Source organism: Ornithorhynchus anatinus, chromosome 18 (assembly GCF_004115215.2).
Source record: "Ornithorhynchus anatinus isolate Pmale09 chromosome 18, mOrnAna1.pri.v4, whole genome shotgun sequence".
NCBI classification, from domain to species: domain Eukaryota; kingdom Metazoa; phylum Chordata; class Mammalia; order Monotremata; family Ornithorhynchidae; genus Ornithorhynchus; species Ornithorhynchus anatinus.
The window spans coordinates 12,354,463-12,381,229 of record NC_041745.1 but is presented as its reverse complement, the minus strand read 5'-3'; the positions used below and the strand labels follow the sequence as shown (position 1 = coordinate 12,381,229).

The 26,767-nt window shown below is 46.8% G+C and overlaps 1 protein-coding gene across 1 annotated transcript in view; it reads right to left on the bottom strand.

Moving 5' to 3' along the window:
* Nucleotides 1-386: 386 nt before the first annotated feature.
* Nucleotides 387-26,767, bottom strand: part of TMEM47 (transmembrane protein 47) — a 42,905-nt gene continuing 16,524 nt past the window's right edge. The window contains exons 2-3 of the mRNA XM_029083213.2: nucleotides 19,822-19,962; nucleotides 387-4,148 (exon numbers count right to left, since the gene is read on the bottom strand). Of these exons, the coding sequence (XP_028939046.1) occupies nucleotides 3,970-4,148; nucleotides 19,822-19,962 (320 nt within the window). The 3' untranslated portion in view covers nucleotides 387-3,969. The remainder of the gene's footprint in view (nucleotides 4,149-19,821; nucleotides 19,963-26,767) is intronic.

Genomic DNA, 26,767 nt, shown 5'->3' with positions numbered 1-26,767 from the left:
CTTAGTGGAGGATAAGAGATGAGAAATTCAAAGAAAAGAGAGAGAAAAAGGCGGAGAATTTTGAAGTCTAGATTTTAAGCAAAGAACCATCAGGTTTAGACTCTCCATTTTCAGACGGTCCACTGGACTGGGAGTCAGAGGACTGGGAATCAGAGGATCTGGGTTCTAATCCCACTCCACCACTCGTCTGCTGGTGACCTCGGGCAAGCCACTTAACGTCTCCGTGCCTCATCTGTAAAACGGGGATTACGACTGTGAGCTCTGTGTCGGACAGGGACTAGCCGAGTAACCCGATCAGCCCGTACCTACCCCGGCGCTTAGTACAGTGCCTGGCACGTAGTAAGCGCTTAAGACAGCCCGTTACAAAAAGAACGGTTTGGATGGTGTCAAACAGGCAGATGGCCAGAGTAACCATTTTTATTTTTATTTTTTCACATAGATAACTTCATGTCAGCTACAAAAGTTGTGAAACGCAAAAGTGGAAGTGGAATTTAAAACTTAAAACTGTTTTCGAGATAAACTCATTTTCCCCTTGATGAACCTAAAAATGAACCAGTTTCAGTGGAATCACATTTCATAAGAAACATACCATCCGATTTAAAAAATAAATACAGAACAACAGTTAGAGAAATTAATACCACCAATAGCGTGAGATACATTTAGTTTTGTTTAAGACCGATGAAATCTCTAGGCACAGTTTTAGGCATTATAGAGGACACAGAGGCATTAAATCGGTGTGCGCTGTTCTGTACAAAAATACAGTCTGAATAAATTACATTGCTAGCCATAAGATTAGACTCCACTTACCAGTCAGTTTGTTGCATGTTTAATAATATACAGTGACATGCGAATCCATATATATCGTTTCTATTTCAAACACATAGGTCTCTCTATATTTATGTCTTTAAAATTTACATGTTGAACTTACAAAAGCTAAACATTGTTGTGCAAGGGATCCAAGAGAGTTGCTCGGTGTTAGCCAACACTAGACTTGAAGCTTCAGAGATACAAATAACTAGCCTTGCTCAAACTTTCTGCTCTACGTATGTGAGTAAAGGCGCGTGTCTCTGGAAAATTAAAAACAAACAACAAAAACAGGCCCGTGCAATAGGAAATTGCATCTGCTTATCGTAAAAAGCTAAAGGGGTGAAGCCTCGATAGAAAAATGGAGAGGATGGTTATACTCGTCCTGAAACTGGTGTGTTCTGGGAAGGACAAAAAAATATAAAGTTTTCATATTGGTTCAATACTGCAATACCAGGATATGTGACTTGTGGAAGATGTATCACATCGGGATTCTTCCCCGGAAAGAAAAAAAACCCCGCATCCGACAGGTCTGTGCAATCAGAAATTGCGTCTGCTTCTCATAAAAAGCTAGAGGTGAAGCTTCAATATCAGAAAAATAGAGAAATTTTTTTATTGGTTCTGAATCTGGTATGTTCTGAGAAGAAAAAAAAATAATAAAGTTTCCATATTGGTTCAGTACTGAAATACCGTGATATGTCACTTGTGGTAGAAGAATCACATCAGGATTCTTCACCGGGAAGAAAAAAAAGAAATACCCAAGAAATCTACGCTCCTATAAACTGCACATACATAACGGCGAAAGCTTTCAGGTCCTTTATTGTTTGTCGTATTGCCAAAGAAAGAAAGGCTGATAAGACTTGTAAGTGTGTTGTGATCAAATGGCACACACTGCATCCTCTCCTAGGACTTAAAAAAGTGCCTCATTTGTTTTCCCTTTATTTGGGAATAAAGAGTCTCCCTTCTTCAGTAGAGGGGTTTTAGTAGCTTAAGTCCCTTTCCAAGTTCACCGATTTCTTTTCTATCTCTCAGGGACAATGTGCAGCTCACTGCAGGCATTTCAGGGCCAGATTTTCATATACTTCAGGAAAACTGTTTCAAATCTTTTCTGACGCTTTTCAGGAAAATGAAAAGAAGTCTTCTCTCCCACCGAATGGGTGTGTGTTCTTACCGCGATCCAGCAGAAAAGCCACGGACGTATCAAGAGCTACCTCGCCGTGATTCTTTAATCCGGCTGATTTTATCATCTGGATTTAGGATTGGAGATTAAGAATCTACCCACATGGTCAACCAAAGGAAAGGTGGTGCAGTTTTTGGCAACAGAGCTTTGGAAATCACAGACTAGTATGCGAGTTCACGAACTGTAAGCTTTTCACTGATTTCCCACCTGGTGAATTAGGTCAAATGGGCTCAAATCATGCTATTGATTTTAACAGGTTAGGTGATTCCATTTCGGATCGTCAGTTCTACAACAGCACCCGAGACCAGTGTGGCAGATTTTAGGTTCCCTTCCTGCAGAGGGTGTCGAGACGGGGCATATTCCTTTACTTTCTTTGTTAACAAAAATAATTATTTCTAACTCTTTATTATAATGGTATATATATAATATATATGTGATATAAAAATATTAGGCAGTACCCAAGTTAGCATCCTTAAACAGAAATAAACGCTTCAGTTTTTGCAGCATGAAATATTTCCAGATTTTACCCAACTTTATCTCGTATTCCCTTCAGTTTGTTAGTCTCTCAGATTTTTAAATAGGAATACCATAACCGAGCAGAGTAGAAATTAGAGGCACAAAACTTTCAGCCAATTGGTTAGAATCTAAAGACAAAACTTAACTTGAGAGTAACTCTGTTCCTCTACTAAAAATGCTTCCACATAATATTACCTTGGTTATATTGTTCTGGGAAGTAGAAGTATTCAGACCTTTGGATTTTCTGGAAATGAAGTGTTAAAATTTTAAGGATCTTTAAAAAGGAAAGGACAAGTCATTCTATCTCGGGAGCTCCAAAATACTTATGGCGTAATAACGACTTTTTGATGTCCCCCATTTTGGCTGGAAATCCTTACGTGTATTTCTAACTTAAATTCCCCACAAAACACGGTATGTCGGAGGGCTTATTTAGCAAACATTTTAAGATAGGTCAGTTTCGCACAGCAACTAAGAACGGAATACCAATCCAAAATTCTTAACGATAGTGTATAAGGATGGTGCTTAAACCACTTCACTACAGTAAAGATTATTTTTATGCATTACAGGTGTCTCTGTTTGTGAATATATGCCACACTGTTTATACTCATGATGACCTTCTATAAAAATAGTTAGACTCGTTACTGACGCCCCATCTGTTCACTGTGGTGTTTGAAAAATGATTTCAAGAGGGTATTTGGGACAAACGCAACTCATGCATTTTCTTTTCTTTCTGGTTGCCTCGAGGAAAGGAGAGGCCCCCTGTTTATCCCCGACGCTAGTTACGGCTGAGACAGAACTTCTAACCACATAACGAGAAGCATATGGTCCAAGTTCTGACTTCCCTCAAGCTTTGATTTCCCTCGCCGTTCGGCCGCGATCGGGAGATGCCGCTTGCCAATACGTTAACCGCCCCCCCTTTATTAAGAAGACTCTCGAAGGTGGAATTTCAGTCGTTAACCAGTTACATTCACTACGCCCCGAAGATGCCAAATGACCCCCTCATTCATTCGAGCGAGTGGCCGGAGCCTTGGCCCAATGAGACGTTGGTCAATAAGCAGACCGTGTCGACCGTCTCCCCGGCGTCCCTGGCCGAGGAACTTCTTAACGGAGCTGACGTCGGCCGCCTTCAACCCACGACGGGCGAGAGGAGTCACGGGCCGTTCCGTCGCGGCTCGATTTCTCCGAAGGATTGCTGTCAGGTAGCGAGATCCTTCGGCTGTCGCCAAGGAAATGAAGTTTACATTTCAGAAGCTTGCAGCATTTGACTATGTTTAATCAGCTCTCGATCTTCGCAGGTCCCTTGAAGGGATGGAAAAGCCAGATACAATGGCGGCAGCCGAAGGGCAAAGGATATTAAATCGACAGAGCAGACGGCGTGATGCTCCACGAGTGTTCTAGAAAACAGTGAGTTAGAAAAGATGGAGGAGTAATCTCTTTTTCGGTTCATTTTCCTTTCGAGAAGCTTGCTTCTAGTAGTAGTCTTCGTAATTCTTAGGGTTCAGGCAATAAAGGATGGCACCCCCAAACGAAAATATAGTTGCTCCCCAAGCCAGGCCATAGCCCCAGTTGAACTCGTGGTATATTTTCAGGCTCACAGTTTCGATGAACTTGATAGGGTAGAGGACCAAGCTGCACACCTGCAGAACCACTGAAAGAAAACCAAATCAAATCAGGAAGCGCGATAACGATATCCACTGAACTGTAATCATATCAAATAATACGCAGCAGAAACCCTCGGATACATATTAAGTCGAAGGAGTATCGGTCGAATGTCTTTAATGCCTTTACGGACTACAGGAAAGTCCGTAGTCCAACCGGGGGGGGGGTAAAAGAAAATATTTTTTTCTTCAGGTTGAAAAATGATAGAGGAGCGGCATGGCCTAGTGGAAAGAGCAGAGGGAGTCGGATAGGTTCCAATCCCGGCTCCACCACTTGCCGGCTTCGTGACCTCGGGTGAGTCTCTTAACCTCTCTGTGTCTCAGTTTCCTCATCTGTAAAATGGGGTTTAAATCTCACGCCCTCTTGCTTAGACTCTCAGCCCCAAAAGGGACAGGGACAGTGTCTGATCTGATAGAAAAGCAGCGTAACTCAATGGAAAGAGCACATCCTTGGGAGTCAGAGGTCGTGGGTTCTGATCCCGGCTCCACTTGTCAGCTGTGTGACTTTGGGCAGGTCACTTACCTTCTCAGTGCCTCAGTAACCTCATCTGTAAAATGGGGATTAAGACTGTGAGCCCCAGGTGGGACAACCTGGTTACCCTGTATCACCCCCAGGGCTTAGAACAGTGCTTGGCACATAGTGAGCACTTAAATGCCATTATTTATTTAGTTTATAACCTCATATCTACCCCACGACTTAAGAAGAGTGCTCGACACATAGAAAGCACTTAACAAGTATAATACTCCTAAAAGGATAATAATAATAACGTGTCATCGCTACGAAAGAGTCTTATACGGTTACTGATATCCAGGGAACAGCTCAGTTGTTGAGAGAAGTTGGCCTTAGATACCTCTTAGACTCAACTTGAATACCTCAACCTAAATAGCCACCAAAATGCCATAAATTCCTGAAAAATGAGAACTAAACTGAAATGGAAAATAATGGAGGAACACAGCATATCAATGAGATCAGCTGAACTATATCGAAGTACTACTGGAGAAGCAGTGTTGCTCAGTGGAAAGAGCCTGGACTTCGGAGTCAGAGGTCATGAGTTCGACTCCCGGCTCTGCCACTTGTCAGCTGTGCGACTGGGGGCAAGTCACTTCACTTCTCTGGACCTCAGTTCCCTCATCTGTAAAATGGGGATTAAAAGTGTGTGAACCCCACGTGGGACAACCCGATCGCCCTGTATCTCCCCCAGCGCTAAGAACAGCGCTCGGCACCTAGTAAGCACTTAACAAATACCAACATTATTATTATTATTATTATTACTGACCTTGAATCCCAGCTTAAATCCAGAGAGCATTCTGTTGAAGATCTATAGAAAATGGGTCTCCACATGTTTGTTGGGTAGAAGTGGGGAGAGGGAAGAGGAGAGACTGTCTCCTTCCTTATTATTTTTTGACGGCATTTGTTAAGCGCTTACTACGTGCCAGGTATTGTTCTAAGTGCTGGGGTAGATTCAAGTTATTCAGGTGGGACAACGTCCATGTCTTTATCCCCATTTTACAGTTGAGGTAACTGAGCACAGGGAAGTTAAGTAACTTGCCCAAGACCACAGCAGATGAGTGGTGGAGACTGGATTAGAACCCAGGTCCTCTGACCTCCTGGCTTGTGTTCAATCCACTGGGTCACACTAGTTTATTGCTATTTATTGCTTTTATTTATTTGTTTGTATGTTTGTTTATTACTATTTATTGCTATTGTTTTTGTCTGTCCGTCTCCCCCGATTAGACTGTAAGCCCGTCGATGGGCAGGGACTGTCTCCATCTGTTGCCGATTTGTACATTCCAAGCACTTAGTCCAGTGTTCTGCACATAGGAAGCGCTCAATAAATACTATTGAATGAATGAATAGTTCTCATCTAGTAGATGGCAATGCAAACCTTGGGGATTATTCATTATTATAACTTATTACTATGGTATTTGTTAAGCACGTACTATGTACGACTCAAACGCAGTTCTAAACGATAGGGTAGATGCAAGTTAATAGGTTTGGACCTAATCCCTGTCCCACATGAGACTCACAGTCTTGGTAAGGGGGATAACAGGGATTGAATCCTCATTTCGCGGTTGCGGAAACAGTCTCAGAAAAGTTAAGTGACTAGCTCAGGGTCACACAGCAGGCAGGGCTGGGATTAGAACCCGGGTCCTCTGATTCCAGGCCCGACAGCCAGAGAAAACACTCTATCGTTCATGTACTTTTATTTCCAATGCTTCACCACAAGTACTCTGTATGTAGTAGGTACTTAGTTATCACAAGTTGACTTTTCTTACGCCGAGGCGTTTCCGACCCGTAGCGACACCGTGGGCGCGTCTCTCCCAGAACGCCCCGCTCTCCATCTGCAATCATTCTGGTAGTGGATCCAGAGAATTTTCTGTGTAAAAATCCGGGAAGTGGTGTACCATTGCCGCCTTCCGCGCGGTAAACTCAGGTCTCCGCCTTCGACTCTTTCCCGTGCCTCTGCTGCCCAGCACGGGTGAGTTTTGACTTGTGGCAGATTGTCTTCCGCTCGCTAGCTACTCCCCGGGCTAGAAATGGAATGGGTGGGCCTCCGCTTGACTCTCCCTCCCGTAACCGAGACTGGTAGAGGACTGGAAACTCTCCAGGCGCGACCCTGAGACGGGAGTTAACACAGCCAGCACACTCAATAATAATAATAATTACGGTACTTGGTAAGCGCTTACTATGAGTCAAGCACTTTTCTAAGCACTGGAGTAGATAGAAGTTAATCAGGTTGGACATAGTCCCTGTCCCACATAGGGCTCACGCTCTTATCCCCATTTTACAGATGATGTAACTGAGGGACAGAGAAGTGAAGTGACTTGCCCAAGATCACACAGCAGACGTGTGGCGGAGCCGGGATTAGAACCCAGGTACTTCTGACTCCCAGGCCCGTGCTCTGGCCACTAAGTCACGCTGCTTCTCAATCCATCAACCAATATCGAGGGATTCCTGTGTGCGGATCCCCGAACTGGTCGCGTAGGAGAGAAAAATTGGGTAAGTAGACTCAATGCCAGCCGTCAGGGAACTTACGACTTAGTGGGTCAGAGCTGGAGGTAGGGGGAAGCAGAATTATTTATAGATATGTGGAGCTATCGTTGGGGTTTATCCCCGACTCCGCCACTTGTCTGACTTGTGACCTTGGGCAAGTCACTTCGCTTCTCTGTGCCTCAGTTCCCTCATCTGTACAGTGGGGATTAAGAATGTGAGCCTACGCGGAAGAGGGACTGAGTCCAACCCGATCTGCTTGTATCCACCTCGGCATCTGGTACAGATCCTGGCACGTAGGAAGCGCTTAGCGAATATCATGATTATTAATTATAATTAATAGATTACGCCCTTAGTTATACACACTTTGAGGGCAGGGCAGATGCGTCTCGGTGTCGGCAAATCTCCCGAAAGCCCCCCTACAGCTCTGACTTGTGCCCTATTAATGGCTCGGAGCCGCACGCGGGAGCGATGTTGGTTGTTGGTCTCAGATGGCAGAGGCGTATGGAAGGGAGTTGGATATATCACCGAAAGGGACATTTTCACCCTCCCCGTCGAAAACCACGAAGGAAGATTCTGCCCTGGAAGTTTAATTATAATGGAATTTAAAATTCCATCCAGAATAACAGAACGGGGCATTATTACTCACATGATGAATGTTTTTAGAAAGTCTACCGAAATAATTCAAAACATTTTATCACCTGCTATAAAGTGACAACACTCTTTAATAAGCAGTGAGTCATTTGCTGCTCAGGGAAAATCTATTTTTTAAAAAATAATCTATCCCTGGCAGAAAACTGATGAAAAAGAACAAATTCATGAAGGCATGATGCTTAAAAATCATTACTTTCTTTGAGGCTGGTTGTGGGGGTCAGGAGATTTATCTCCGAGCGGCTCGGAGTACTTTATTCCGAACACATTTACAATATAACTCATTGTACACCCTGGGAAGGATTCTGTTCTATCACTGTTTTACCCTGAGACCGGGTGGGTAAATTGGTTCACATAAATCAGAAACCCTCTGGCTCAAACCTTCATCAGAAATACCAATCCCGCCTCTGCCACTGTGCGACCTTGGGTAAGTCACTTAACTTCTCTGGGCCTAAGTTACCTTATAATAATAAAAATTATGGTATCCGTTAAGCGCTTACTGTGTGCCAACCACTGTTCTAAGAGCTGGGATAGATATTAGTCAATCAGGTTGTCCCACATGGGGCTCACAATCTCAATCCCCATTTTTCAGACGAGGTGACTGAGGCACAGAGAAGTTGAGTGACTTGCCCAAGATCACACAGCAAGCAGGTGGCGGAACCAGGATTCGAACCCACGGCCTCTGACTCCCAAGCCCACGCTCTCGCCGCTGGGTCAGGTGGCTTCTGTAAAATGCAGCTCATCTGTAAAATGGGGATGAGCCCCATGTAAGGGCAGGGACTGTATCAACCCCTCGATATCTACCCCTCTGCTTAGAACGTTGCCTGGCAAGTAGTAAGCGCTTCACAAGTGCCATTAAGAAAAAAGAAATCCAGCCTCGATTCTAACTCCGGAATGCTTGGCTACTAAATGCAGGTTTCCATCAAAGGTCCGAATGTAGACCGGAAGACAAAACTGTAGATTTCCAGACCAAATAAGATTTAAAAATAACAAAAACAACAGAATTTTTTTTCCCCTTGAGATTCTTTTAGCTCGGTTTTCCTCCTCTGGGAGAGAAAGTATAATGCCTGCCTGGCACTGCATATTCAGTCACCAATGCCTTCAAGCAAACCAGGATTTCAGAAGTACGGAATATCGACTGAGTTGGGCCCAGGAAAGCTATTTTAGACAGATAGTAACAATAATATCGACTGTAGTATTTGTTAAGCACTTACCGTGTATCAAGACCGTCCTAAACCCGGGGTTAGATACAAGATAATCAGGTTCCCTGGTCTAAGTAGGAGGGAGAACAGGGATTGAATTCCCATCTTTCTGATGAAAGAACTGAGGTGCAGAGAGGTTAAGTGACTTGTCCAAGGTCACACAGCGGGAGAAGTGGAAGGGTTGGTTTTAGAACCCAGATCCTCTGACTCCCAAGCCCGAGCTCTTTCCAATAGGCCACACTGCCTCTCCCTAAAACCTATGATTATTCTTCACAGAGCTCAGTGGCAGGGGATGCGGATGGGGAGAGAGACAAACCTGGACAAGAATCGGAGCTAATAATTAAAAGACTCTAACACCTCTAACTCATTTCATGAATCATCTGGTCTCCTGGTTTAAATTTGACCTCAATATATTTCTACTTAATAAATGCTTAACCTGTAATATATCATCTTAATACAATTTTTAATCGGGGTGGGAGAAACCTTTACTATGCTATTGTCAGCCTAAAAATAAAAGGCTTTATGGCTAGGAATTAGCCTACTCTCGCCAAAATGATTGCAAATACATTGAAATGAAAAGGATGATGAAGGAAAATAATTGGGTGTGTATGAATTTTCATTTTAATAAAATACTGGGAAGACGGTCTAAAGCACCTTTCCCATTGCCCACTGTAAAGCGAGAGGAAAATTAAAAATATATAAACATTAAGGTCTGAATAATTGATCACTCTTAAACGAGTTACTCTTATGCACACGAAAAGGACACAAATAGTCTTAAACTCTCTAAATTTTCTATGGAAGAATAGAATCTCGGGCCATTACTTTCGGCTAGAGCTCCGACTCGATGAGATTTTGAAATGACAGTTTAGTTATTTAGGAAGGAAGGATTCTGGGAGTGAATACCCACAAACATAAATTCATTTCGCTACATCTTCCCCAGGGCTGCATGGAAAGAAAGATCCTGGACAAGTCCTGGACAAGTGTAATGTTAGATTAGTGAGGGAAGAAAAAAAATACTATTTTAGGCACTCGGGGTTTCCTCCAAGCACGGGAGGCTGTCACCGCTAAACCGCCTTCGGAGAAACAAGCAACAACTGGGTATAATAATGATGGAATTTGTTAAGCGCTTATTACGTGCCAATCTCCACGCTGCCTCATGAGCGAATGCTGTCTCGCTCCCTCCACGCTCCCGTTTCACGCAAACTGATGCCAGGAAAATCCCCAAAGGGAGCGTGGTGGGAAGAGTTAGGTGTCCGAGTAGGAGAACTTGGGAGTGCGTGAACGGAGTTCATTCATTCATTCAATAGTATTTATTGAGCGCTTACTATGTGCAGAGCACTGTACTAAGCGCTTGGAATGGACAAATCGGTAACAGAGTTGTAGACTGTAAGTTCCTTTAAGGGTAAGGGATCGTTTCCACCAACTTTGTCTCGCTGTGCTTTCCCAAGCGCTTAGCAGAGAAGCAGCGTGGCTTAGTGGAAAGAGCCCGGGCTTGGGAGTCAGAGGATGTGGGTTCTACTCCCGCCTCCGCCACCCGTCGGCTGTGTGATCTTGGGTAAGTCACTAAACTTCTCTGTGCCTCAGTTACCTCTTCTGTAAAATGGGGATTAAAAGTGTGAGCCCCACAACCTGATTACCCTGTAACTACCCTAGTGCTTATAACAGTGCTTGGCACATAGTAAGCGCTTAGCAAATACCATCATCATTATTATTGTTCCAGTGCTCAGCACACAGTCAGTGCTCAATAAATGCCATCATTCATTCCATTCATTCAGTCGTATTTATTGAGCGCTTAATGGGTGCAGAACTCTGTACTAAGCGCTTGGAAAGGACAATTCAGCAGTAAAGAGAGACAATCCCTTGCCCACAATGGGCTTCCAGTCTAAAAGCAGGGAGGCATCGAAACAAGTAAACAGGCATCAATAGCATCAATATAAATGAACAGAATTCCAGTTATCTACGTATCAAAATATCACTGATTGTGGACCAGGATCATGTCTACGAAATCCACTGTACGTGCCCAAGCGCTTAGTACAGTGCTCTGCATGCAGTAAGCACTCAATACATATTGACGGATCGATTGATCGGGAGGAGTTTACCGACATCAGGCTCTCTGGTCTCTCAGAGTAAAATATGCTTTCTTTTAGCATGCAGTGGAAAGAGCCTGGGCTTCGGAGTCAGGGGTCATGGGTTCGACTCCCGGCTCTGCCACTTGTCAGCTGTGTGAGTGTGGGCAAGTCACTTCACTTCTCTGTGCCTCAGTTCCCTCGTCTGTAAAATGGGGATTAAAAGTGTGTGAGCCCCACGGGGGACAACCCGATCACCCTGTATCTCCCCCAGCGCTTACAACAGCGCTCGGCACATAGTAAGCGCTTAACAAATGCCAACATTATTATTATTATTAACTTTCTGCTCAAGTCACGTAGCAAACTACCTCTTTTTTACGGTATCTGTGAAGCACTTACTATGTTCATTCATTCACTCAATCGTATTTATTGGACTCCTACTGTGTGCAGAGCACTGTACTAAGCACTCGGGAGAGTACCATACAACAATCGGCAGACCCATTTCCTGCCCCTAGCAAGCTCACACTCTAGTACTATGTGTCCTAAGCGCCAGGGTGACTACAAGTTACTACAAGTCGCTTAGGGAAGCAGCGTGGCTCAGTGGAAAGAGCCCGGGCTTGGGAGTCAGAGGTCATGGGTTCGAATCCCGGCTCCTCCGCTTGTAGCTGTGTGACTTTGGGCAAGTCACTTCACTTCTCTGTGCTTCAGTTTCCTCACCTGTACAATGGGGATGAAGACTGTGAGCCCCACGTGGGACAACCTGATCGCCCTGTATCCCCCCAGGGCTTAGAACAGAGTAAGCGCTTAACAAATGCCATCATTCATTAATCAATTACAAGCTAATCAGGTTGGACACAGTCCGTGTCCCACGTGGGGCTCACAAGGAGCTCTTGGGACTGATGAGGAAAATCACCACCTAATATTGGACACTCACAAAGCTCTCCCAGATGTAGAAGCAAAACAGACGGCCTAGTTTGGCCACAACAGATAACCCTCGTATGACCCCTTCTAGAATATCGCATGAAGTTTTTATAGCCACCCTTTAGAAAGTACATGATAGAGAGGAAAAGGTTGAGAAAAGAGGTAGCAAAGGATGACTCCCCTCAGGATCACCGCTGGAGAGTTTCCAGTCCTCTACCAGTCTCGGCTACGGGAGGGAGAGCCAGGGAGCGGCCTGTCCACTCCATTCCTAGCTCGGCCAGTGGCTAGCGAGGGGAAGGCCGTCTGCCGTAAGTCAAAACTCCCCCGTGCTGGGCAGCAGCGGCACGGGAGAGAGTCGAGGGCGGAGACCTGAGTTCACTGCGCGGAAGGCGGCAATGGTAAATCGCCTCCCGATTTTTTTCCCCAGAAAACTCTCTGGATCCGCCACCGGAACGATGGCAGATGGAGATCGGGGCGTTCTGGGAGAGATGTGTCCGTGGTGTCGCTATGGGTCGGAAACGACTCGACGGTAGTAGACAAGAGCAAAGGATGAAGGAGATGGGATTATGGATTCTCTTCCCCTCTTCAAAACCCTACTTAAAGCTCACCTCCTCCAAGAGGCCTTCCTAGACTGAACTTCCCTTTTCCCTCCGCTCCCCCTCTACCCCCCCGTCAACTCTCCTCAGCTCAGCCCTCTTTTCCCCCCTTTCCCTCTGCTCCTCCCCTTTTCCCTTCCCATCCCCTCAGCACTGTACTCGTCCGCTCAACTGTATATATTTTCATCAGCCTATTTATTTTGTTCATGAGATGTACATCACCTTGATTTTATTTATTTGCTATTGTTTTAATGAGATGTTCATCCCCTCGATTCTATTTATCGCTACTGTTCCTGTCTGTCCGTCTCCCCCGATGAGACCGTAAGCCCGTCAGAGGGCAGGGACTGTCTCTATCCGTTACCGATTTGTCCATTCCAAGCGCTTAGTACGGTGCTCTGCACGTAGTAAGCGCTCGATAAATACTATTGAATGAATGAATGAAATGATGATGACGATGTCGGTATTTGTTAAGCGCTTACTATGTGCAGAGCACTGTTCTAAGCGCTGCCCCACGTGAGGCTCACAGTCTTAATCCCCATTTTACAGATGAGGGAACTGAGGCACAGAGAAGTGAAGTGACTTGCCCACAGTCGCACTGCTGACAAGGGGCCGAGCCGGGATTCGAACCCATGACCTCTGACGCCCAAGCCCGGGCTCTTTCCACTGAGCCACGCTGCTTCCGAAATGACTTCAGGATGAAAGGTGAGGGCTTGAAAAGGGACAAAAAGGAACTCAGAAAGGGTATGGACAGAGCACCATATGTATCCCAGCGCTTAGTACAGTGCCTGGCACATAGTGAGTGTTTAACAGATACTATTAAAAAAACTACTGAGCACTGATTGTGTGCGGAGGACTGGACTAAGGAATTGGGCGACTATGGAATCGTTCACCAAATCCTCAATACCAGGGGATGACGATTTCAGAACAGATAATAAGAGACACTTATTTAGGCAGAAGACACGAACCATATGGGATCGATTACCACAGGAATTTGTGCCATCTGAAAATGCCAAGTAGTTTCACGAGGGGTTGGGATAAATTTATTAGATGGTTCATTCAAAAAAGAGCTGTTAGCACACGGTTTCGCCGATATCCTCGGGCCCCTCCTGAAGACAAAATACTAACTGGCCGATTAAACTCAATCACTGCACTGTGCATAGCTCTGGGCTTCCCACGTCTGAACAGTTTACATTTGATAAAGACATCCTCTGTGAATCGTGTAGTAGCAGAGTAGTTCTTTCTCTAGCCCGGGTCCTTGGACACCCCCCACCGGGTGGGCCCAGGGCCACGGACACCCCCGACCCGGTCACGGTCCAAAGAGCCGGGGCTCAGGAGTCAGAGGTCAAATGGGTTCTAAACCTGGTTCTGTCATTTATCAGCTGTGTGACCTTGGGCAAGTCACTTAACTTCTCTGTGCCTCAGTTACCTCATCTGTAAAATGGGGATTAAGAATGTGAGTGCTTAGAGCAGAGCTTGGCACATAGTAAGCACTTAATAAATACCACCATCATCATCATAATCTCACCCCCCCCGGATCAGTAATGGATCTTCATGTTTAATGAATGTCTTCTGGAGAACTCCGCTCCAGGCTGGCTTTTAATGGCTCTTCCAAAAAAAAAAAGAGGGAGAGAAATCCTTTCATGCTGTGTAATAAATCACCACTGACTTTACGTGGCAAATGAGAATCCGAAAGTGAACGATAGAGAAAAATTCATCTACGCATGTCAAGAAAAGATTGTGTGAATTAAGTGAATTAATTTGTGCTAACTGCGCTTGGAAGGCAAGAGTAAGGTCATCATTTTAGACTTTGGCAGTTGGGAAAATGTTAGGGGAATTTATCCTCAGAGCTTCTTTACTGTTACACGTGAAACGGCATCTGTTGTTTCTGAGGAAATCAGTTGTCAGGGGCAAAGTCTACTGAACTGAAACAATCAGTCGAAAGAGCAACGGCCTGGGAGTCAGAGGACCTGGATTCTAATGCCGGCTCTGCCACTTGTCTGCTGTGTGACCTGGGGTAAGTCACTTAAATTCTCTGTGCCTCAGTTACTTCATCTGTAATGGGGATTATGATTGTGAGCCCCATATGGGACAAGGATTGCGTCTGATCTGATTAACTTGTAAGTACCCCAGTGCTTAGTACGGTGCCTGGCGCGTAGTTAAGCGCTTAAAAATGCCATTAAAAAAAGTATTGACCACTTACCGTGTGCAGAGCACTGCACCGAGGATTGGGCGAGTAAAAGAATCTACAGTCTGGTAGGGAGACAGAGATTTCAATAGGGGTGTAGGAAACAACAGAGCATAAGGAAAAGGATATAAATGCTGTGGGGTTGGGATGGGGTGAGTTTCAAAGTGGTTCGGGGTACAGGCCCAAGTCCATAGGCAATGCAGAGGGAGAGGTGGATAGCTGGGGAAATTAAGGCAGAATCCTGGAAGGCCTCTTGGAGGTGTGAAGAAGAAGACGGGAAGAGCGGTGCTCTGCCGGATATGAAGAGGGAAGGAGTTCCAAGTCAGAGGGAGGCGCGGACAAAGATTTGGCCATGAGGCAATGGAGATCGAGGTACAGTGGGTAGGATGGCATTGGAAGAGCGAAACGTGCGGTCTGGGTTGTAATGGAAACAAGGTGAAGTTAGGTCGGAAGGAGAGAGCCAACGGTGAGGCGTTTCCGTTTGACGCGCCGACATGGATGGCTGATCTTAGGAGGCTTTTAATGGGTGGGGCGACAGCCTGAAAGTTTGTTCTTTTTTAGAAAAATGACGAATTGGAGAGGGAAGAGACCGGAGGCAGGAAGGTCAGTGAGGAGGCTGAGGCGGGATACGATAAGTGCTTCGATCAGCATGGGAGCGTCTGGATGGAGAGGAAAGGGCAGATGCTAGAGATGGTGGGAAGGAAGAACCGACAGGATTTCGTGACACTGAACGTGTGGGTTGAACGAGAGACGGGAACCAAAGATAATGTCAGGATACCGGCTCGCTCGACAGGGAGGATAGTGGCGTTGTCTTCAGCGATGGGAAAATCGGTCGGGGGGGACGGGGTTGGGTGGGAAGAAGAGGAGTTCTGTTTCTGAGCCCATTTTAAAAGTGTATCTTATGGAACACTATCTCAAAGCGGGCACGTCACCTTCTGCGACATAAGCCCACCTTGGATTACATCTAATTTTTGGAGAACGTGAAGATGACTGGTACCCTGTAGCTTGCCCTTCAGTTTGAAGATGACACTGTAAAGGGTGAGATTGCATCAACACGTCCTCGAGACAGAATCCTTCGGCTACCTGCACACTTTGTCCTCGAAAACACAGAAAAATAGCTTTCTTGTTCTCTCGTCATTCAGGAGAGGAGCGGTCAGACAGATTGGGCCATGAGACAGAGGAGTGGATCCAGAGAGTTTTCTTGGTAAAAATCCAGAAGTGGATATCCACTGCCTTCTTCCGCGCAGTAAAGGGGTCTCTGCAACCTAATTCTCTTCCCCTCTTCAAATCCCTACTTAAAACTCACCTCCTCCGAGAGGCCTTCCCACACTGAGCTCCCCCCTTTTTCCCTCTGCTCCCTCTACCCCCCCCCCTTCACCTCTCCGCAGCTGAACCCTCTTCTCCCCCCTTTCCCTCTGCTCCTCCCCCTCTCCCGTCCCACCCCCTCGGCACTGTACTCGTCCGCTCGACTGTATAGATCTTCATCACCCTATTTATTTTGTTTATTTTGTTTAATGAGATGTACATCGCCCTGATTCTATTTAGTCGCCATTGTTTTTACGAGATGTTCTTCCCCTCGACTCTATTTATCGCCGTCGTTCTCGTCCGCCCGTCTCCCCCGATTAGACCGTGAGCCCGTCAAACGGCAGGGACTGTCTCTATCTGTTGCCGACTTGTACGTTCCAAGCGCTTAGTCCAGTGCTAGTAAGCGCTCAATAAATACTATTGAATAAATGAATGAATGACTCTCTCCCGTCTTGTCTTGTAGCCATGGCCTACCACTCCACTTCCACTGGCCAAGCTAGGAATGGAATGGGTAGGCCTCTGCCCGACTCTCCCTCCTGCAGTCGTGACTGTTAGGCTACCGTGGCTCAGTGGAGCCTGGGCTTTGGAGTCAGAGGTCATGGGTTCGACTCCCGGCTCTGCCACCTGTCACCGGTGTGACTGTGGGCAAGTCACTTAACTTCTCTGTGCCTCAGTTACCTCATCTGTAAAATGAGGATTAACTGTGAGCCTTATGTGGGACAACCTGATTACCCTATACCTACCCCAGCGCTTAGAACAGTGCTCTGCACATAGTAAGCGCTTAACAAATACCAACATTATTATCCCACTTAGACTGTGAGCCCCATGGGGGACAGAGACTGTTCCGACCCGATTAACCTGTATCCACCCCAGTGCTTAGACTGTCGATTAGACCGTAAGCCCGTCAAAGGGCAGGGACCGTCTCGATCTGTTACCGATTTGTCCATTCCAAGCGCTTAGTACAGTGCTCTGCACATAGTAAGCGCTCGATAAATACTATTGAATGAATGCTTAGAACAGTGCTTGGCACATAGTAAGCACCTAACAGATCCCGTAATTGCAGTTAAAGGAAGTTATCATTAATTTGCTTAAAGTTATAGTATATGGTACTCATGGTAGGCTACTTCCAAAAACCCTTTTGAGTTGAGAATTTATTCTCCAAAAACCTGATAAATCATGTTACGGATAAATTACAAGGTTGCGTCCTAATTTACGCTCCGAAAGATGTAAAAAAAGGTGTAAAAAGATGATTTTAGGCAATAGAGGGCAGCAGAATTCTTCTTCATATTTATGTTTCAGTCTGAGGATTTAGCAATTCATAGATGGATAATGGCTTCTTTAAGATTCACCTTTAACAGTCCAATGCAGCTCGTAAGGGGCTGAGTGTTCAGGGGTAAATTCATGCAATAGCTTTTTTAATTCGTATTCACATCTGTTAGATCCTCATACGCTCCTGGGTTCCTCTAGCGCCGATCTATTTTCTTTACCTCCCTTTCATTTTTTCTGTGGCCAACTCTTTGCGCACGTTTTCATCCCGACGGCTGGGACTCGTTTCCCCGCTTCATGTCTGACGGTGCACCATATTTCCCACCTTCAAAATATGCCTAAAATCACATCTCTATGAAGAGGCCTTCCCGGACTAAACCCTTTATTTTCCTCATCCTCTCCCTTCTAGACTGGAAACTCCCTGTGGGCAGAGAACAATTCCGTCGAATTGTACCCTCCCAGGAGTTTAGTCCAGTGCTCTGCACACAGTAAGCGCTCAATAAATACCACTGATGATGACGACGACACACTATTTCATCTGTCTCTAGTACTGCCTATCGGACAGGTCTACTTTGCTAACTCCAACACGGATACGATCGATAGAATGAACGGGCAGAATCTCAAGAAAAAAGACACAGAGTACCATTTAAAGCAAAAACATCCTTGGAAATAAAAGGGACAATGATTTTTAGCAAATAGGTGGACTCTGAAATAATTTCTGGCCTCTTATTTGGACCGAGGCCAATTTGATAAAATACCTCCTTGTATTTTTGTATCCATCTGTCCGTTTCATTGTTGGGTGGCGGTCTTTTTTTTTTCCAACAACGTAGCCTTTTAGAGTATCCCTGTCATTAAATTAAAGAGTATGGTTCCGGTTGATTAAAAAATAAAAATCTGTTGTCCTTTCAACTTAATCCTATTCCTCTTCTTCCCAGTAAATGGGAACTTTCTCGTATATCTCACCTTAAATGCCTCGTCTGTATCCTCCCTCCTACCTAAAACTCTCTCCCCCTTCACGCGCGACAGACTACCTCTCACCCCGCCTTCAAAGCCTTATAATAATAATAATGTTGGTATTTGTTAAGTGCTTACTATGTGCAGGGCACTGTTCTAAGCGCTGGGGTAGATAAAGGCTAATCGGGTTGTCTCACGCGAGGCTCACAAAATCACATCTCCTCCAAGAGGCTAAACCCCTTGAACTCTCATTTCTCCTACTTTCCATCCCTTCTATTTCACCTACATGTTTGGATCTATATTCATTCAATAGTATTTATTGAGCGCTTACTATGTGCACAGCACTGTACTAAGCGCTGGGAATGTACAATTCAGCAACTGATAGAGACAATCTATACCCTTGAAGCACTTGGAATTCATCCCACCCTCAATCTCACACTGTTCTCCACGTATCCATAATGAATTTTAGTATCTGTCTTCCCCTCTAGACTTTAAGCTCCTCGATCGACCAATCAACCAATGGTATTTATTGAGCGTTTACTAAGTGCAGAGCACTGGACGAAGCGCTTGTCCTCATGGGCAGAGAATGTGTCTACCAACTCTATTTTATTGTACTCGCCCACGGACTTAGTCATTTATTTATTGACAGTAATGTCTGTCTCCCTTGGTGTGGGCAGGGAATGTGTCTCTTATATTGTTTTACTGTCCTCTCCCAAGCGCTCACTACAGTGCTCTACACAAGGTAAGCGCTCAATAAGTAGGATGGACTGACTGACTACGGTGCTCTGCACACGGTAAGTGCTCAACATTTACCATTCAGTGGCTCAGTGGAAAGCGCGCGGGCTTGGGAGCCAGAGGTCATGGGTCTGAATCCCGGCTCTGCCACCTGTCAGCTGTGTGACTGTGGGCGAGTCACTTTACTTCTCTGTGCCTCAGTTCCCTCATCTGTAAAATGGGGATTAACTGTGAGCCTCACGTGGGACGACCCGATTACCAGTGCTTAGAACAGTGCTCCGGACATAGTAAGCGCTGAACAAATACCATCATTCTTCTTATTATTATTATTACATTATGGGCGGGGAATGTGTCCATTGTTCTAGTGTACTCTCCCCAGTGCTTAGTACAGTGCTTTGCACACAGCAAGCGCTCAATAGACACGGCTGACTGAATGAATCGATCGATCGACTCAAATTAAAGGAGGGCATCAAGGAAGATGAAACCGTCCACACAGACAAGGCCGGTGGTTTACAAAGTCCCCGCGTACAGACGAAGAGTACATTCAATTCGCTTTCCGTCTACACTGAAAAACATCATTCATTCATTCAATAGTATTTATTGAGCGCTTACTACGTGCAGAGCACTGTACTAAGCGCTCGGGATAATCTGATGACGCCTAATCCTCCTGCAGAGGAAACACCCGGGGATTTAGCGCGCCGCGCGGGCCGGGCCCCTTCTCGGGCGAGGACCAGAGCCGACGCGCTCCCGCAACGCCGCTCGGAGACGGGGAGTGAGGGGTGCGTTTTACCTGCTGCGAAGAGCATGACCGCGACCGGTCGGTAGAACCTCCTGCGAGAGCCCACGCAGATGGAAATCAGACCGACCAGGAAGGCTACGAGAATGATGGCGGCGCCGCCCAGGAGCAGAGCCAGCGTAGCGATCTGCCAGTCTGCAACCGGGAAGGAAAAGAGACACAGTGAGGGCCAAGCGAGAAATCTGCCAAAAAAAAAAAAGAGAAGATCCATATTTTTTAGGGTCCTGTCCGAGGTGGGAGACGGCGGTGGGAAGGGAATCGGGGGAGGTGGGTTCTAGTCTTGGCACGGCCACCCGATGATAATGTTGGCATTCGTTAAGGTACTACGTGCAGAGCACCGTTCTAAGCGCTGGGGTAGATACAGGGGAATCAGGTCGTCCCACGTGAGGCTCACGGTTAATCCCCATTTTCCAGATGAGGTCACTGAGGCCCAGAGAAGTGAAGCGACTTGCCCACAGTCACCCAGCTGACAAGTGGCCGAGTCAGAATCCGAACCCACGACCGCTGACTCTTTCCACTGCGCCACCCTGGGTGATCTTGAACAAGCCACTGAACGGCTCCACGCCTCAGTTTCTTCGTCTGTAAAATGGGGATAAGATGCCTTGTCTCCCCCGTCTTAGCCTGACAGGTGTCTGTGTCCGTTCTGTCTTGTTCAATGCTTGGCATGTAGTAAGCACCTAAGAATAATAATGGTATTTAGAGAAGCAGCGTGGCTCAGCGGAAAGAGCCCGGGCTTGGGAGTCAGAGGTGGCGGGTTCTAATCCCGGCCCTGCCACTTGTCAGCTGTGTGACTTTGGGCGAGTCACTTCACTTCTCTGTGCCTCAGTGACCTCATCTGTAAAATGGGGATTAAGGCTGCGAGCCCCACGTGGGACAGCCTGCTTACCTCGTATCGACCCCCAGCGCTTAGAACAGTGCTTGGCACATAGTAAGCGCTTAGCTTGAATACCATAATTCTTATTATGAAGTGCATTCTGTGTGCCAGGCACCGTACCAAGTGCTGGCAAATACTGCAATTGCCGCGTGCCACATTTAATGGTAATAATTACGGTATCTGTTAAGCTCTTTCTATGTGCCCAGCGCTGTCCTAAGCGCTGGGGTCCATACGAGGTAAGCGGGTTGTCCCACGTGGGGCTCACAGTCGTCGTCGCCATTTCACAGACGAGGGAACTGAGGCACGGAGACGTTAAGTGGCTTGCCCAGGGTCACACAGCAGACAAGTGGCGGGGCGGCGACTAGAATCCACGTCCTCCGACTCCCAAGCCCGGGCTCCTGCCGCTAAGCCACGGCGTTTGTATTTGTGGAGGGCTTCCTGTGTGCGGAGCACTGTAGCAGCGTGGCTCAGTGGAAAGAGCCCGGGCTTTGGAGTCGGAGATCATGGGTGCGAATCCCGGCTCGGCCACTTGGCAGCTGTGCGACTGTGGGCAGGTCCCTTCACTTCTCTGTGCCTCAGTGACCTCATCTGAAAATGGGGATTAGGACTGTGAGCCCCACGTGGGACGACTTGATTCCCCTGCGTCCACCCCAGCGCTTAGAACAGGGCTCTGCACATAGTAAGCGCTTAACACGTACCGACATTATCACTAAGCATTTGGGAATGAAAAATGGAACAATAAGCAGTCACGTTCCTTGCCCCACGACGAGCTTACAGTCTAGAGGGGGGGTGACAGACATAATAGAAATAAATAAATTAAGACTACATAGGTGCCGTGGGGCTGGGCAGGGGGGAGCAAGTCGGGATGACGCAGAGAGGCAGATTTTGAGAAGGCCCCCTAATAAACTCGAGATGACACGTTACGCCGCGGTTTTAGAAACTTTATCTTGGACCCGTAAGGCCCGATTCCGTAGCCTTTACAAACCTCCTCCTCGCTCAAGGAAAATGTACCCCGTACACCGTACTGAGCGTTCGGGAGAGTCCGATAGAAACAAGAAACAGGCGCCTTCTTACAATCAAGAGGGAAGGAAATAAGGGAGGTTCATTCGTTCAGTTAATTAATTCAATCGTATCTATTGAGCGATTACTGCGTGCAAAACACTGTACTAAGCGCTTGGGAGAGTACCCTACAACAACAGATAGGCCCATTCCTGCCCACAACGAGATTACAGTCTAGAGGGGGAGACGTTCTTTGCACATCAGCGTGGCTCAGTGGCAAGAGCACAGGCTTTGGAGTCAGAGATCATGGGTTCGAGTCCCAGCTCTGCCACTTGTCAGCTGGGTGACTCTGGGCAAGTCACTTCACTTCTCTGGGCCTCAGTGACCTCATCTGGAAAATGGGGATGAAGACTGTGAGCCCCACGTGGGACGACCCGATTCCCTTGTGTCTTCCCCCAGCGCTTAAAACAGCGCTCTGCACGTAGTAAGCGCTTAACAAATACCAACATCTACTGAGTCTTTCCAGGAAAGTGCTCTTAACCTTTCTCTCCCTCTTCTATTCCTGGTCTAGCCACCTTTCCACTCTCTCGGTTAATCAAGCAAAGAAGCGATGATATTTATTGAATATTTATTGCGTGCGGAGCTCTGCAGAGCCGGGGAAAGTACAATCCAGCAGAGTCGGTAGAAACGTTCCCGGACCGCGAGGACCCGGCCGTCCCGGGTGAAGGGAGATATTTACCTACCGTTGCCCGAGCGCAGAGCAGACCCTGCAATCAGTTACCAAAAGGAAGAAAAATATTCAGCTAAAATGAAAAAGCGAATTAATCCAAAGTTCTCAGGATAAAGAAGATAAGCCGTAGAGAATGGAATTCAATTTTAGATAATGCCCTCTTTTACCAAAATGATGCACCTTCTCATGTGAAAAGCACATCTGGCTTTCTGTAGGAGGTAAAAGGATAGCCAGAGCACGGCTTTTGCATTCTGTAATCATTTAATACCGTCACCTTCGGTTATGAACGAAGAAAGAGAAGAAACAGCGGCGGGCCGTCTCGCAACCGGGAGGCATTTTTAACTGTTAGAGAAATAGACGATGTGTACTACAATTCCTCAGAGAAATGGGAGTTTTTGCTAGTCAGTTTTTTCCTGCTTGGAACGACACTCGTCTTTTCCCAAGCAAAAGAAGCGGCGTGGCTCGGTGGAAAGAGCACGGGCTCTGGAGTCAGAGGTCACGGGTTCGAATCCCGGCTCGGCCGCTTGTCCGCGGTGTGACCGTGGGCAGGTCACTTCACTTCTCGGTGCCTCAGTTACCTCATCTGTAAAATGGGGATAAAGACTGTGAGCCCCCCGTGGGCCGACCCGATTCCCCCGTGTCTACCCCGGCGCTTAGAACAGTGCTCGGCGCATAGCAGGCGCTTAACAAATACCCACATTAAGTAACTTAGAGTAGAAAATACCACGGTGAATGCGCAATAAATATCGCAAAATCCAATAACCTCATTCGGAAACTGGGCTCGGCTTCAAAATAGTTAGCAATCGCTCGGCGGGGACGGGTCCCTCGGGGAAAACACTTGGGTGGATTCTCTTTGCTGTTCTGACTGACCTTGGTGAAAAGATAAAGAAGGCACTCTTCCAATCTCCACTGAGTTTCATTCTTCTTTAATGGTATTTGTTAAGCACTTATTATGTACCAGGCACTGTGCTAAACGCTGGGGGAGAGAGAAGCTAATCAGGTTGGATACAGTCCGCGTCCCACACGGGTCCCTCACAGTATCCCATTTTACAGATGAGGTATTTGCCCCAGGTCACACAGCAGACAGGGGGTGGAGGTGAGATTAGAACCCAGGTCCTGCTGATCCCCACGCCCGTGCTCTATCCTCTAAACCAGCTGCTTCCATGTCACACTGGGGCAAGGACAGAGTAACAAGAGAACATCACTCAAAGAAGCTTAAATTGTGGGCGGGGAATGTGTCTGTTTATCGTTATATCGTACTCTCCTAAGCACTTAGTACAATGCTTTGCACACAGTAAGCGCTCAGTAAATACAAACAACTAAGTATACTTTCAAAATGGCCCTAGAATAACAGGAGGAATTTCAATACGGCATGGTGATGCGCCTGTAACAAGCACAGATAAGACGGTTGGTCAATCCATGTCCTTTACTGGGCTCTTAAAGAGTGCAGAACACTGTGCTATGCTAATACACTGATCGATCAGTGGTATTTATTGAACGCTTACTGAGAGCACAGCGCTGTGCTGAACACATCGGTGGTCGGTGAGCTCGAGGAGCGGCGTGGCCTAGCAGAAAGAGCACAGGCTTAGGAGTTAGGGGACGTGGGTTCTAATCCCAGCTCTGCCACTCGTCTGCCGTGTGACCTCGGGTAAGTCACTTCGCTTCTCTGTGCCTCAGTTCCCTCCTCGGCACGATGGGGATTCACTCCCTGCTTTCCCTCCTACTGAGATCGTGAGCCATTGGTGGGACTGTATCTGATCTTATCATCTCATATCTTCCCTACTGTTTAGAACAGTGCTTGGCTCAGCGAAAGAGTTTGGGCTTGGGAGTCGGAGGTCATGGGTTCGAATTCCGGCTCTGCCACGTGTCAGCTGTGTGACTGCGGGTGAGTCGCTTCACTTCTCTGTGCCTCAGTTCCCTCATCTGGAAAATGGGGATGAAGACGGTGAGCCTCACGTGGGACAACCCGATTACCCTGTATCTACCCCAGCGCTTAGAACGGTGCTCTGCATTTAGTAAGCGCTTAACAAATAGCAACATTACTAGGGTAAGTACTTAACACCGCTATTATTACTGGGGGCAGGGAACGTTTCTACCCACTCTGTTGTTTTATACTCTCCCGAGCGCTTAGTGTGAGCCCCAAGAGGGACAGGGACTGTGTTCAACCCAATCACCTTGCATCTACCCACCGCTTAGTGCAGTGCCTGGCACGTAATAAGCGCTTAACAAAGACCACAATTATTACTATTACAGTGCTCTGCCCACAGTAAGCACTCAATAAATACCACTTATTGATAAAAGCTCCACGAGGAGCTCTTTAGCATCGAGAAATAATCTTTCGACCGTAACCGCGTGACTCAGTGGATAGAGCCCGGGTTTAGGAGTCGGAGGTCGTGGGTTCTAATGTCGGCTCCGCCGCTTGTCAGCTGTGTGACTCTGGGCAAGTCGCTTCGCTTCTCTGTGCCTCAGTTCCATCCTCTGTAGAATGGGGATGAAGACTGTGAGCCCCACGTGGGGCAACCTGCTCACCTTGTATCGCCCAGCGCTTAGAACGGTGCTTGGCACACAGTAAGCGCTTGAGAAATACCATCATTATTATTATCCGACATTGGTCGGACTTCATTTAGCGGGGCTGACACTCTTCAGGGTTGCCCAACTTGGAAACGCTGTGAATTTGAAGCTGTGGCGATGAAAAAGCTGTTGTTCTTTGCTGCCCTGTGTTCGATTTCTGCCACTTCACGAGGAGAGGACTAGCTTCCGGCCTCCCAGCTGCTGCACGGTCCAGGTGAGTCGGAGCTATTGAGCTTTGCTCTCTGGCGTCGGCAAAGGGGAAGTTCAGGGCAGCCCAAGTCAACCCTCCTTCCCTTTCCCGCGGCCACGCTTAAAATGCCAGGAGGGCGGTGAAACGGCCGGTGAAGCGGTTGGTTTAGCGGATGGAGCACGGGCCTGGGAAGCCGAAGGGGCTGCTTCCAATCCCGGTTCCACCGCTTGTCTGCTGTGTGACCTTTGGGAAGTCACTCTGTTCCTCTGGGCCTCAGTCACCTCATCTGGAAAATGGGGACTGAGTCCCCATATGGAGCGTGAAGTGCAACCAACCTGATTAACTTGTCTCTACCTCAGCGCTTAGTACAGTGCCTGACCCCTAGTAAGCCCTTAACAAATACCACCTACACGCAAAAAGAAAAGGAAAATTCAACTCACGGGCCTGATTTGACCTCCGGCGATTTGTGGGTCCCATTTAACCTTATTCCTAAATCAACTGCACATGTCTTTAGGAGACTCCTGACTTCCACCCTCCTGAGAGCAAATCACAGCTCCTCCAAGGGGCCTTCCTGGATTAATCTTTCTTCTCTCCACCCAATTTCCACCTCCTAAAGTCACTTTCATTCATTCATTCATTCATTCAATAGTATTTATTGAGCACTTACTAGGTGCAGAGCACTGCACTAAGCACTTGGAATGTACAAATGGGTAACAGAGACAGTCCCTGCCCTTTGACGGGCTTACGGTCTAATCGGGGGAGACGGACAGACAAAAACACTGGCAACAAACAGAATCGAGGGGAAGAACATCTCATTAAAACAATAACAGATGAACAGAATCAAGGTGATGTACATCTCATTAACAAAATAAACTTCAGCATTACTCACCTGAGGATTTGGGAATTCATCCCCCGACTCCCAGCCCCACAGCACTTACGTACAAATCTTTAATTTATTAATATTAATGCTTGCCTCCCCCTCTAGACTGTAAGCTTGTCATGGGCGGGGAATGTGTCTTTTGTAATACTGTACTCTCCCAAGCGCTTAGTACAGTCCTCTGCACGCAGTAAGCGCTCAACAAATATAACTGACTGCAAGCAGTTTCAATAAGGGGTAAGTACTTGTGGTGTTTGTGGTATTTTTAAGACACTAAGCACTGGAAGAAGCACTGGGGTTGATAAAGTTAAATCAGATCAGACCCAATCCCTCTCCCACATGGGAAATCACAGTCTAAGGCAGGAGATATAATTATGCGCCACTGGATTAAAGAAATTGATGTTGTTTAGTCTGAAGAGTCGGGGTGACCCCATCATCGTCTTCAAATATACGAAAGGATTTATAAATCAGTCACTCAGTGGTATTAATTGAGCACTTACTTTGTGTAGAGCACTGTACTAAGCGCTTGAGAAAATACAAAAGAGCAGTTGGCAGACGCGTTCCCTGCGCTCGAGGCGCTTCCAGTGATCAGATGTTGATCAGTTTTTCTCCACTGAGGACCGAACAAGAGAAAATGAAATTCAACGAAAACAAGAACGAGTCCTACCTGTTGAATAAAAGATTCTAACGCTATAGGTT